The sequence below is a fragment of the Hemicordylus capensis genome, chromosome 4 (assembly GCF_027244095.1).
Source record: "Hemicordylus capensis ecotype Gifberg chromosome 4, rHemCap1.1.pri, whole genome shotgun sequence".
NCBI lineage: Eukaryota > Metazoa > Chordata > Lepidosauria > Squamata > Cordylidae > Hemicordylus > Hemicordylus capensis.
This window is the reverse complement of record NC_069660.1, coordinates 303,176,789-303,188,866: the sequence shown is the minus strand read 5'-3', so window position 1 is coordinate 303,188,866 and position 12,078 is coordinate 303,176,789. Positions and strand designations below refer to the sequence as shown.

Genomic DNA, 12,078 nt, shown 5'->3' with positions numbered 1-12,078 from the left:
AGCTCCAGGTGTTGTAGCCTTGTCTCATAAGAAAGGTGCTCTAGGCCCCTGGTCATCTTGGTTGCACTCTTCTGTACCTTTTCCAGTTCTACAATGTCCTTTTTTTAGATGCGGTGATCAGAATTGTATGCAGTACTTCAGGTGTGGCTGCACCATTGTTTTGTATAAAGGCATTAGAATATTAGCAGTTTTCTTTTCAATCCCCTTCCTAATGATCCCTAGCATGGAATTGGCATTTTCACAGCTGCCGCACATTGAGTCGACACTTTCAACGAGCTGTCCACCACGACCCCAAGATCCCTCTCCTGGTCAGTCACCAACAGCTCAGATCCCATCAGCTTATATGTGAAATTTAGTCCCAATGTGCATCACTTTACACTTGCTTACATTGAACGGCATTTTCCATTTCGTTGCCCACTCACCCAGTTTGGAGAGACCCTTTTGGAGCTCCTCACAATCTATTTTGGATGTCACTACCCTCAATAGGTTAATGTCAACTGCAGATTTTGCCACTTTGCTCCTTACCCCAACTGCTAGATCATTTATGAATAAATTAAAAAGCACTGGTCCCAGTACAGTTCCCTGGGGGACCCCACTTCTTACTTCCCTCCATTGTGAAAACTCCCCATTTATACCTACCCTCTGTTTCCTGTCCTTCAACCAGTTAGCAATCCACACATGTACTTGTCCCCTTATCCCATGACTGCTAAGTTTTCTCAAGGGTTTTTTATGTGGAACTTAGTTGCAAGCTTTTTGGAAGTCCAGTTGCATAAGCATAAGTGGTTTCCATTGACCAGAGGTTAACATGGATGCTGACCCGAACAAGGCATAGGAAGGTACATTACATACACATCCCACTGAGGGCTCTAACATATGGGTCCTCCTCTGACAGATAATTTACAATCAAATAATTAAAATGAGTATATTAGCTTATGTAGTCAGTGAATCACACTCTCCCACAAAGACATCTTAACAAGACTTTAGTGAGGGATCACACATCTACACCAACCTTTTATTACTGCACAGTTCTATGCTTCTTTACTCAGAAGCAAGCCCAAGTGTGTGCATATAGGATTGCAGCCAAAAAGTAAAATCAACTGAGCTAGCCATTCTGCCCAACTATACACATGTTTACTCAATAATTAGGTCCGACTGGGTTCACTTGGACTTACTCCCAAGTAAGTATATACACAGAACTAGTCTAAAAGAGCAGTAATTTTGCATATTCAGTCACATCACTGGATTTAATGAGACTTACTCCCTAGTAGCACTGCAGTCCTAGAATCAGAAATATGTCCTGCTAGGTTTACTAAAGGTTACTCCCAGGTAAATCTGCACAGCAACTATTCGTCACCTTACATTTGTTTCTACTGGAAATTACATGGGTGAAGTATGCCTGACATCTTCTATAAATAGCTGCTTCTTACCCACATACAATGAATCAACTAGAAGATTTAATTGTGGAGGTACAAATGTCCCATAGTTTCAGACTACTGTAATTCTTCAAGGACTTGTTACCAAGTGACACACTTAGGATTTCAGCTTAAGTGAATACAAATCTAGATTTTGGAAATTTCCAAAAATTGAGGGTCCACAGCCCACCAAAATGAATGGGGAGAGGTGAATATAAATATACAATGCTGAATATAAATATACAATAAGGTTTTCACACACAAAAGTTGTCCCCCTTCAACACCCCCAAATATTGAGAACAAGTCTTTCTGAAGGAAGCACAATCACAGTTTTTAAATTAAGGGGAAGATAATATCCTGCCTTTCATGATAAAATCCCAACTTACCTTTCTAGATTTACATTTCAGAGCCTCCGGAGATCCAGCATGGGATTTAGTCCAGAAAAAGCCAATGAATGGCACAGTGGCAAGGAAATTAGAAATCATTCCGCAATCATGTTGCTTCTGCAGTTTGAGCCCCCTCGACCGGTACCTATGGGAGAGCAGCAAACCAAGGGAAAAGAACACCAGCATAGAGATCAGCACCTCCTTGTTGGCATAACTCAACAGGTCCCCACATTTTTTATAAATATAGATGAAGGAGGCGATGCCCAGAAAAGTCCACATTGCACAGGGATGATGGGCTGTCTCAGCCACTAGTGGATTTCCTTTTACAAGCTTGATTTTGAAGTCTCTTGAAAAGAGGTTTTCTACAAACTTGTGCAAATTGCTTTATGGAATTACAGGCAGACCTTCATTGAAAGCAAGAGAAGACAAACAGAACCACAGAGGCTAAGAGCTAAAAAAAATAAAAAATAAAATAAAAAATCAGTACAAAACAGTGTACTGTGTCATAAAAAGCAGATTTTATGCTTAGGCACCAGGAAAAAGTAACTAATGTGCAGCTTTGCTTATTGTGACCAAATCATGTTCAGGTTAGTTTAGATCCTTGAAAAAGGTGTTTTGTTTTTAATTTCAACTTGTCCAACAGGTTGTTCCAATGCACATGTTCCTTTTTTTTTTTTTTTTTTTTTAGCAAAAAAGAACTGTCGGTATAAAAAAAGGTAAAGTGTCAAAATCCAAGGAAGACATTAAGAGGGATGTCTTTTAATCATGTTCCACTTCTTCCCATTCTCTTCATGAGTTTTAGAAACACTCTGTACCTGAAAAATCAGAAAACAAATAAAGTTAACCAAGATAAGACAAGCAAGCAGATCTAAGCTTTTCCCTTCATGCCTTGCCGGTGGGCTACCTCCAAGCATCTGTTGGCCACTGAGGGAAACGGGATGCTGGATTAGATTGATCTTTGCTCTGATTCAGCAACTCTAAGGTCCAAATTGATAACTACAGGAGGATCTTTTCTTCCCTTACTGCTCTTTTTCTCTATATAGAATAGCAAAGCTGACAGGATTTTCTGACAAGGAAAACAAAAGAGAGGTAGCCAAATTTAACCTTCTTTTGGTGCCATGGGTGCCAAGACAGTGCCACCCGGGGACTTCTCAGTTCCCACCAGATCTGAGCTCTTATCCTTTCTTCTTCTTCTTTCTCCTCCTCCTCTGGGAGAAGGCTCCCTTATTGCCTGTGATTATCCTTGCAGGTCTGGGCCAGCAGCTTCCCACACTTTAGGAATGGTAAAACTGAGGTGTGCCGTCAAGTCGATTTCGACGCCTGGCACCCACAGATGGAGGATGCTCTCTAATCCTAACACAAGCAGGACGAGGAGATGAGGCTAGCGGAGGAAAAGGGGCGGGGCCAGGACGGCGTGGAGGACATAGGAGACGTGGGCGGGATTTATGCTAATAGCACGCTCCCTCCTTCCTCTCGCCGGCGCCGCGCGCCTCTTGGCCCAGCCCCTCTTGGCCAATCCGCCGCGCTAAGCTGAGATGGTCCTATGGCCTCTGGACCAATGGGAAAGGGAGATGGGCGGTGTTCCGCGTACCGCGGGAGCCTAGTGCGATGTGACGTCAGGCACTAGAGAGGCAGGTGGAGTCTCCGCCGTTGCCATGGAATCTGAGAGGATGGGCTGTCCGGCCGTTAGTGGGAGGGAAGAAATGCTTCATTTAGTCATCATAGGTTAGGTACACAAGCCTACACCGACTCCAATCTCCCTTTGGGGAGAGTCCTCTTCTCCGGCAAAAGGAGAGAAATAGGGAACTTCGGCGGCTTCACTTTGCTTACTGCGCAGGCTCTTAAAGAACGAGCATGCGCAGTGGGAAAGAGTGTATGTGCTGCTGCTGCCCACAGACTGGCTGAGAGCAAAGTAGGGAAAGCCCGGGGGGCGCCTAAGACATCACAGTGGGAAGCGGGTGGGCAAGGTGAATCAGGGCTAAAATTGAATGAGCACTCGGCCTCGAAAACTATGCCCCTGAACATGTGCAAAGGGTAATTTCATCCCATCATCACTCCCGAGTATCCTGCAGCCGCACACAAAGGAGTCTCTACTAGGTGCTCTTGGGCAGCTCCCTCCCCACTACTGCCTTGTGCCGATGATTAAATTGTACAATAAAAGCATCGAAAAAGCTAATTGAGGAGAATTAAAACAAAGGACGAAAATGGGACTAGAAAGGCGGGGCCTGAAGCTCCACCAATCAGCTTCACAGAAGCTCACAGCTTTACGAATCACAGCGCAAGGAGGAATAGATCCCTCCTCCTTATATCTACTCTACTGCCCGACGCGCCGGCTTGAGGGCGGGGTTGCGTTTTGGCGTCACCGACCGGAGCCTAGTTATAGAACTTCCACAGCGCGAGATGTCGTTGCCATGGCGACCCCGGTAACCCTGAGGCGGCTGTCGCAGGAGGCGGCGGTGCTCGCGAACGTTGTCCGGGGCTCCCTGGGACCCCACGGAGGGCAGGTCCTGCTCACGCGCCCGACGGGGGAAGTGCTGCTCTCGCGGGACGGGCGGCGCGTCCTGGAGGCTTTGAACGTGGAGTCGCCAACGGCCAGGTACGATGTAGCCCCACTCCCCGCCACCCACGGCCAGAGAGGCCTTTGTCAGTGGTGTCGACCCCTCTCAGTGGGAAACGAAAACATATTGTTAAGAATAAGAAGAGTTTTAAAAGAACTAAAATAATTTTAGAAATAAAAAAGAATAAAAGGTATTACATGTGTATATTATTTTGCAAACTGTTGCTCTTTCTGGGCTGTGAGCTGCAGAAATTGGATCCAGCCGTATGCCATATTTTCAACAGTCAGTCGGAACTGACTAGCAGTCCCTGACCGCACTCCAAGAAAGTAACCTATCGCGGTTTTGCACCATCCGCGGGTCCAGGGCCTGCCTAGGAGATCAAAGTGACTTGAATCCCTGTATAAAATGCCAAGCATGTTGCAATACCTGTAACCTAGGACCAAGCTGGGTATGAAGTCTGGGAACATTATCTTCCATGGTTGGTTGATTTTGTTTTAAAATTAAAGCTATTTGAGTCAGAGTGCCTGTATGCTTTTCTCCAAATAAATTCAGGGAGGGAATGATTTAAATTGGGAAAATGGTATGGCGAGAAAGGGTTAATTTCACACACACACGTGTGCACATGCACACTCATACACACAAGCACACACCCTTTCCCCAGTGCCTTGGCCCTGACCTGATTTGGGCACCCCATAGCTGCTTTTAATTTACTATTATTATTTTTTAAATGTAGGTCATGTTCATAGATCTCCCATGTCGCATTAAGTTTGATCCTTAAGCATTTCAGGAATGTGGCTGTAGCTTAGCATCTGCTTTGCATGCAGGAGATCCCAAGTTCACTCCCTGGCATTTCCAGGTAGGGCTGGGAGAGATTCTTGTCTGAACAGAGCTACTCCCAGTCAGTGACAACATTGAACTAGATGAACCAAAGATCCAATGATCAAAAAATGTTGGCACAGTTCAGCAGCCAGAAAAACATTTTACTCTTCAGATGGTTCCTTGAGCTCTGTTGGTACATTACTCATCAGGATGTTTTTCCCCACACTTGTCAGGCATCATTTTTCACTCGTCATGGGCAAGTGGATTTCTTGAACCCTGCAAGGATTTGACTCTGCTCCTGACCTGTTCCTTAGTTTTTGTGTAATTGTAACAGTTTGTTAAAGTGCTGTTGTGTCACAGAAACAATTGGCAGGATCTGCCAATTAGTCTTAGTCATGAGCAAACACTATTGAAATAAATGAGACAAATTAGTCATGACTAACTTAATCTACATCTTGCCCTGTGGCTGCTGCATATTCAGCCCCCATATGGAGTTGCCAGTATCTCCGTGTTAAGCATTGCTTAGCTGCACACATACCCACAGCCCATCATAGTTATCTGAGCCTTTCCTCAGTTATTGATAGCTGGTTCCCTCCATTGTGTTTTATATTCTAATGCAAATATACCAGCATCTTAATTGGGTATAATATCTTGTTTTTCAGACGCCAAAAAATATTTTGGTCTGCATGTATTGCGTCTGCAGGTTCGCATTCAGCAGAGCTATCTCAGGTTGTGAGGAGTTTAATTTCCACTCCTTCTGTCATAAATCAGTCCCCAGAAACGTTGTTCTGCTGTGACACTTTTAATGGGTTCTTTGCAGACAAAATCATCTGTATTTGGGCCAACTTGGACTCCACTACTTCTGCAAAGTCTATGAAGGGGGTAATCAAGCCCTCTTGCAGTGTTAGATTGGATCAGTTTCAATCTGTGATTCCTGATGATGTGGACGAGCTGCTTGGGGTGGTGAGGCCTACCACTTGTTCTCTGGATCCTTGCCTGACTTGGCTGCTTCTATCTAGCAGGGAGATTGTTGCAGGTGGCCTAGTTAATATCATAAATGTATCGCTGAGGGAGGGTAGGGTGCTTCCTTGTTTGATGGAGGCAATGGTGAGACCGCTTCTTAAGAAGCCTTCCCTGGATCCCTTAGCGATGGATAGTTATAGGCCAGTCTCCAATCTCCCTTCGTTGAACAAGGTGGTTGAGAGGGTGGTGGCCGACCAGCTCCAGGCAGCTTTGGAGGAAACTGATTATCTAGACCCATTTCAAACTGGCTTTAGAGCTGGCTGTGGAATTAAAACAGCCTTGGTTGGCCTGATGGATGACCTTTTCCTGGGAATCGAGAAAGGGTGTGAGAATCTGATGGGTTTTGGGGGGTCTCTCGGCAGTTTTCGATACCATCCACCATGGTATCCTTTTGGATCGCCTGGGGGAGTTGCGGATAGGGGACACTGCTTTGCAGTGGTTCCGCTCCTATCTCTTGGGTAGATTTCAGATGGTGGAGCTTGGTAACAGTTGCTTCTCAAAACAGGAGCTGTTATATGGAGTCCCTCAGGGCTCCATTCTGTCACCAATGCTTTTTAATATCTACATGAAACCGCTGGGTGAGGTCATCAGGAGATTTGGTTCTGGGTGTTATCAGTATGCTGATGACACCCAAATCTATTTCTCCTTTTCATCTTCAGGAAATGGCACTCACTCTTTAAATGCCTGCCTACAGGCAGTAATGGGCTGGATGAGGGAGAACAAATTGAAGCTGAATCCAAGCAAGACAGAGGTGCTCATTGTGGGGGCTCAAAATTTGAAGGATGAGTGAGATCTTACTGTGCTAGACGGGGTTACATAAAGTGTTCCCTCTAACAGGGATTCCCAAATGATATTGACTACAACTCCCATAACCCGTAAGCAAAAGCCATTGGACCTGAGGATTCTGGGAATTGTAGTTTAAAATAAAAAACCTCTGGGAATCCCTGTTAGAGGGAACACAGGTTACACTCCTCTGGAAGGAATAGGTATGCAGCTTGGGGGAACCCCTCAGGGCTCCATTTTGTCACCAATGCTTTTCAATATTTACATGAAACTGCTGGGTGAGGTCATCAGGACATTTGGTGCTGGGTGTTATCAGTATGCTGATGACACCCAAATCTACTTCTCTCTTTCATCTGCTTCATCAGGAAATGCCTTTCATTCCCTAAATACCTGCCTACAGGCAGTAATGGGCTGGATGAGGGATAAAAAATTGAAGCTGAATCCAAGCAAGACGGAGGTGCTCATTGCAGGGGCTTAGAATCTGAGGGATGAGTTAGATTTCCCTGTGCTGGATGGGGTTACACTCCCCCGGAAAGAGCAGGTACCTAGCTTGGGGGTACTCTTGGATCCAAGCCTCACTCTGGTATCTCAGGTGGAGGCTGTGGCCAGGAGTACTTTTTATCAGCTTAGGCTGATTCGACAGCTGCATCCATTCCTAGAGGAGAATGACCTCAGAACAGTGGTGCACCAGCTGGTAACCTCCAGGCTTGACTACTGTAATGCGCTCTACGTGGGGCTGCCTTTGTACATAGTTCAGAAACTTCAGTTCAAAATGCGGCAGCAAGGCTGGTCTCCAAGGCAACCGGAGAGACAATATTATGGTCTTGGAGAGACCATATTATGCCTGATTTGAAACAGCTGCACTGGCTGCCGATATGTTTCCGAGCAAAATACAAAGTGCTGGTTATTACCTTTAAAGCCCTGAACGGCTTAGGTTCAGGTTACCTTAGAGAGCGCCTTCTTCGGTCTGATCCCCACCGCATGCTAAGATCATCTGAGGAGGTCCAGCTCCAGTTGCCACCAGCTCATCTGGTGGCGACCCAGAGGCAGGCCTTCTCTGTAGCTGCTCCTGGACTGTGGAATGCACTCCCTGCAGACATCCGTAATTTGAATTCCTTATTGGAATTTAGGAGAGCCCTAAAGACCTACCTGTTCGGCCTGGCTTTCCAGTGCTCTTAAATTGTTTTAAAGGGTCTTTGATGTTTGTGAACAGTCCTGAGCTATTTTGTAAGGGCGGTCTAAAAATCGAACAAATAAAAAAATGTGGAGAAGTCCATCTCCAGTTTTCACCTGTACGTCTGGTGGCTACTTGGAGCCAGGCCTTCTCTGTAGCTGCTGCTCCTGGGCTGTGGAATGCACTCCTGGCAGAAATCCGTAGTTTGAGTTCATTGCTGGCTTTCAGGAGAGCCCTTAAAAGCTATCTGTTTGGCCTGATCTCCCAGAATTTTTTATCTGTTTAAAATGTTTTAATTAATGGTTTTATGCTGTTTTTAAATTGTTTTGTGATGTTGTTTTTAATTGGATTGATTTGCAGGTTTTATTTTTGTTGTGCACCACCCAGAGTCATTTGGATGGGGTGTATATAAATGTAATAAATAAATCTCAAGTAATTAAATATTTCAAATAAACTATTTAATTCTTTTTAAAAAATGTGTTGTGTTTACTCTCTTTGGTTTTTAACAGAATGATGATTGCATGTATTTCCACACACTGCAGTCTTACTGGAGATGGTGCTAAAACATTCATCATCCTACTCTCTGCTTTACTCCAAGGACTTGAAAAATTGGGCAAAGGAAATGGTATTCATCCTTGTGAAAATATTCAAAGAAAAGAGGAACATAAAGAAAAGTGTTTCGGATTGAAGCAAGTTTCCCAGTTCCTTATGATGATCCAAACATACGTCCTGGACCACATAGTGACACAGAACCTTAAAGAACATTTTCTACCCATCCTTTCTGTTTGTGATACAGAAATAAGTAGGAGCACACTGGAATCGGTATTAGAAGCTTATTTTTGTGGGAAAGTAGGAAATAACAGACAAAAGTTACTTTCCCAGTTAAGCTGTAATTTCTACTTCAAACTTACAGCTGATAAAAATAGGAGTGAAGTACTGTATTTGGTGGATGAATGTTTTGCCGAGTTGCATACTACTGTAACAGGCCTTCCTGTTTCAAGTTCAAGGATCCTAGATGGGCTTGTTCTTCACAGAGATTTTGCTGTTTTCTGTCCTGCAGATGGTGACAAAAAAGTTCTACTTGTAACAGAGCCTATCCAGTCTGCTCTTTCTGACTTAGGTGTAGAAGTTGTCATAAGTGCTGACAGTCAGTATCAGGCATCGGAAATCTGGATTACAAAAAGAACAGAAGCTGTTATAAAACACATGAAGGACAATAACATCAAGATATTATTGTCAAGTGTAAAACAACAGAAAGCTGTTCATTACTGTGCAGAAAATAGTGGCATATCCATTGTAGAATGTCTGTCACAAGAGGAAATATCTTTTATTTGCAGGATCACAGGAATTTCACCTTTTAGGCCATCTTTGGACAATATTCACAGTGAAATCACTGAAGTTGCCATAGCAGATTTTTGCCAAACTCTACGGCTTGGTGCCAGAAGTTATGTTCACATTGGTTTGAAGAGCACTCATGCCCTTCAGCTCCACTGTGCAGTTCTCTGTGGACCGGTACATGGGATTACTGAGCAACATGCATGTGCTTTGCATGGAGCATTCAAAATGTTAAAACAAATGTTTACAGCCATTCATCTGACTGAGCATTGTGACCTGAAATCTCAAAGTCAGGACCTTTCACAAGCTGCACATAATAGCCAGCAGTGTTCAGCTGCAGAGCAGCATTTTGTGGAGGAGCATACTGACATGAGTAAGGTTCCAGCCAGTGACAAGCTGTTGAGACTTTGTGGGATTGACACAGATGAGCATTCTGCAGTTTCTACTTCAGTGACCAGCAAAGAGGTAGCATTTCCATACATGCCCTTCCGTATGTTCTCAGGTGTTGCCAGGTCCTTTGTAGATTTACAGCATGATGCTAGATGTAGGGTGCTAAATGAAAGTGAAAGTAATTTAGTTGGCTTACAAAAGCTGCCTCAGAAATGCACGGATCAAAAAGAAATGCTTGAAAATAATCTGTGTGTTTCTGCCACAGTAGAAGAAAATGCCACTTGTAGGCATGTACCTGATCAGCTACAATCCAGTAAACACGGCTGTACTAGACAAGTTCATGGAGTTCCACTTATGTGTAATATTCAGAGTAATTCTTCTTTAAAGGTGGGCTCTGTTGTGCCAGTAGGTGGAATCTTTGAGATCCTGCTACATTACTATCTGTCTTACTATGCAAAGCAATGCCAGTCACCAAACATATCAATTCTTTGTACTCTAATTGCTGATGTGTTGTTAAATGTTCCAAAGACCCTCTGTAGGACACAGAAAAGGAATGCTTTTCCTCAGCTCTATCTCAAAGTTACCCATGCTGTCAGAAATACTCAGCATCTGCTGACAGATCAAAAAAGCCTAGAATCGGTGACTTGTAAGTATCAGTTAGTGGTTTCCGTTCTTCATTGTGCAGCAAGGCTTCTTAGTTTTGACTTGATCATTAGCATCAAGAGATTACCCCAAAAGTCTGAGGAGAGTGACTCAGAGGTTGAACTGTGAAGTCGGGCTTCTAGTCAAGCAGGTATGACATCTGGTTGCCAGAACCAGATGTCACTCCATGAAATTTGTTGTAAAAGCAGCTGGAATTACTAGGCATTATGCGAAAATTAGAAATAAAACAGGCCCTGCCCTCAGGCTTGCAGTAAAAAGAGAAATATATGGTACATTAGGAAGAACAGGGAACGTAAATGGATCAGGAAAGCCTGGTCAAAAGAGACCATGAGAAGAATCTTAATTTAGCCATGCAGAATGGCTGGTTACTGCTAGAGCAAGAACGAAAGAACTAGGCGGCAGTTGGGCCAAAGTGCTCATGGAAGGGGCTCCACTACCTCTGCTAGATGGCAGAGTTTAGCTCTTTGAGGTAATCCCAAGTGGGGCTAGCTGGGATCTAGGGCAGGCAGTCTGGTGGAAAGGGCTTCATCCTCTTTGTCTTGCTAAGCTACAAAACGACTGCTGATGAGTGGTTCTGGCATACTCCTTTCCACTGTACCCAAGCACAGTAGTGATGAATAGAGCTACTGAAAGAGGAGAGCTGGTCTGGAGAGGAGAGCTGGTCTTGGACCAGCTAAGCAGGGTCCACCCTAGTCACATATGAATGGGAGAATAGAAATGTGAGCACTGTAAGATATTCCCCTCGGGATGGAGCCGCTCTGGGAAGAGCAGAAAGTTTCAAGTTCCCTCCCTGGCTTCTCCAAGATAGGACTGAGAGAGATTCCTGCCTGCAACCTTGGAGAAGCTGCTGCCAATCTGTGAAGACAGTACTGAGCTAGATAGACCAATGGTCTGACTCAGTATATGGCAGCTTCCTATGTTCCTAGTTGCTTCTGGCCTTGATTTCTTTATCTCCTTAGTAGCTAACTTTCTCTGTCCTCCCAGCTCCTAGGGAAAATTAGCCACTAAAAATGAGAGGAGAGATAGCCCGAGAAAAGTCAGGCCGCAGCTCCTTCAGTTTTAGCTCTAGCTTTCTCTGCCTGTCAGCAAGGCAGCCTTCAGAATTCTCAATAAGCAAGAGTTCTCATATAATGTGTAGCCAGGCTTTTATTTACATGTCTGAGATTTCAGTCTTTGTGGAATCCAAATGTCCTTTCATGACGTTGCAAAGTTTGGTGATCTACAGGATACAGCTTTTCCACTGGATCTATATTATTTTCACCATTTCATTAGAAGCAAAATTAAATTACTTTAAATGCACTGTGTTGTATTTTTCATTTCATTTTCTCCTATCCATTATACTTGGCTGAAATTCTTTATCAGTATTTTTATTCCTAATAGTTTCTAATGTATTCTGAAGGACTGCGTGACCTAAGATTAACATTGAATCTTCTTCATCCTTATTCACTCTTAAGACTGAACTTGAGTGATCCTGTGGCTGTTTTGGAAGCAAAATGGAACTACCCAAAACATCATTTCTATATACTTGGGAGGGC

The 12,078-nt window shown here is 44.0% G+C and overlaps 2 protein-coding genes across 6 annotated transcripts in view; one reads left to right on the top strand and one right to left on the bottom strand.

Moving 5' to 3' along the window:
* SQLE (squalene epoxidase) overlaps positions 1-3,197 on the bottom strand; it is a 53,812-nt gene extending 50,615 nt beyond the window's left edge. The window contains exons 1-2 of one of the 2 annotated variants that reach the window (XM_053245793.1): positions 2,903-3,197; positions 1,799-2,613 (exon numbers count right to left, since the gene is read on the bottom strand). In XM_053245793.1, the coding sequence (XP_053101768.1) occupies positions 1,799-2,077 (279 nt within the window). In that variant the 5' untranslated portion in view covers positions 2,078-2,613; positions 2,903-3,197. The remainder of the gene's footprint in view (positions 1-1,798; positions 2,614-2,902) is intronic. The other variant, XM_053245795.1, reaches the window with a different exon arrangement.
* A 217-nt stretch (positions 3,198-3,414) lies between these two features.
* On the top strand, positions 3,415-11,842 carry BBS10 (Bardet-Biedl syndrome 10). Of its 4 annotated transcripts, none has more exons than XM_053245790.1 (2): positions 3,415-4,394; positions 8,698-11,842. In XM_053245790.1, the coding sequence occupies exons 1-2, from the start codon at positions 4,003-4,005 to the stop codon at positions 10,649-10,651; spliced, it is 2,346 nt and encodes a 781-aa protein (XP_053101765.1). In that variant the 5' UTR covers positions 3,415-4,002; the 3' UTR covers positions 10,652-11,842. The 4 variants fall into 4 exon arrangements, with proteins under 4 accessions (XP_053101765.1, XP_053101764.1, XP_053101767.1 ...); XM_053245789.1 differs by having other exon boundaries at positions 8,665-11,842; XM_053245792.1 differs by having other exon boundaries at positions 8,754-8,888.
* The last annotated feature ends 236 nt before the right edge of the window (positions 11,843-12,078 follow it).

Bases quoted from the DNA above. Each gene is read 5' to 3' on its own strand.
- BBS10 (XM_053245789.1), top strand. From the start codon at position 4,003: ATGGGACTAGAAAGGCGGGGCCTGAAGCTCCACCAATCAGCTTCACAG. The intron at 4,395-8,664 runs GTACGATGTAGC...GGTTTTTAACAG, and splicing joins GTGGAGTCGCCAACGGCCAG to AATGATGATTGCATGTATTT.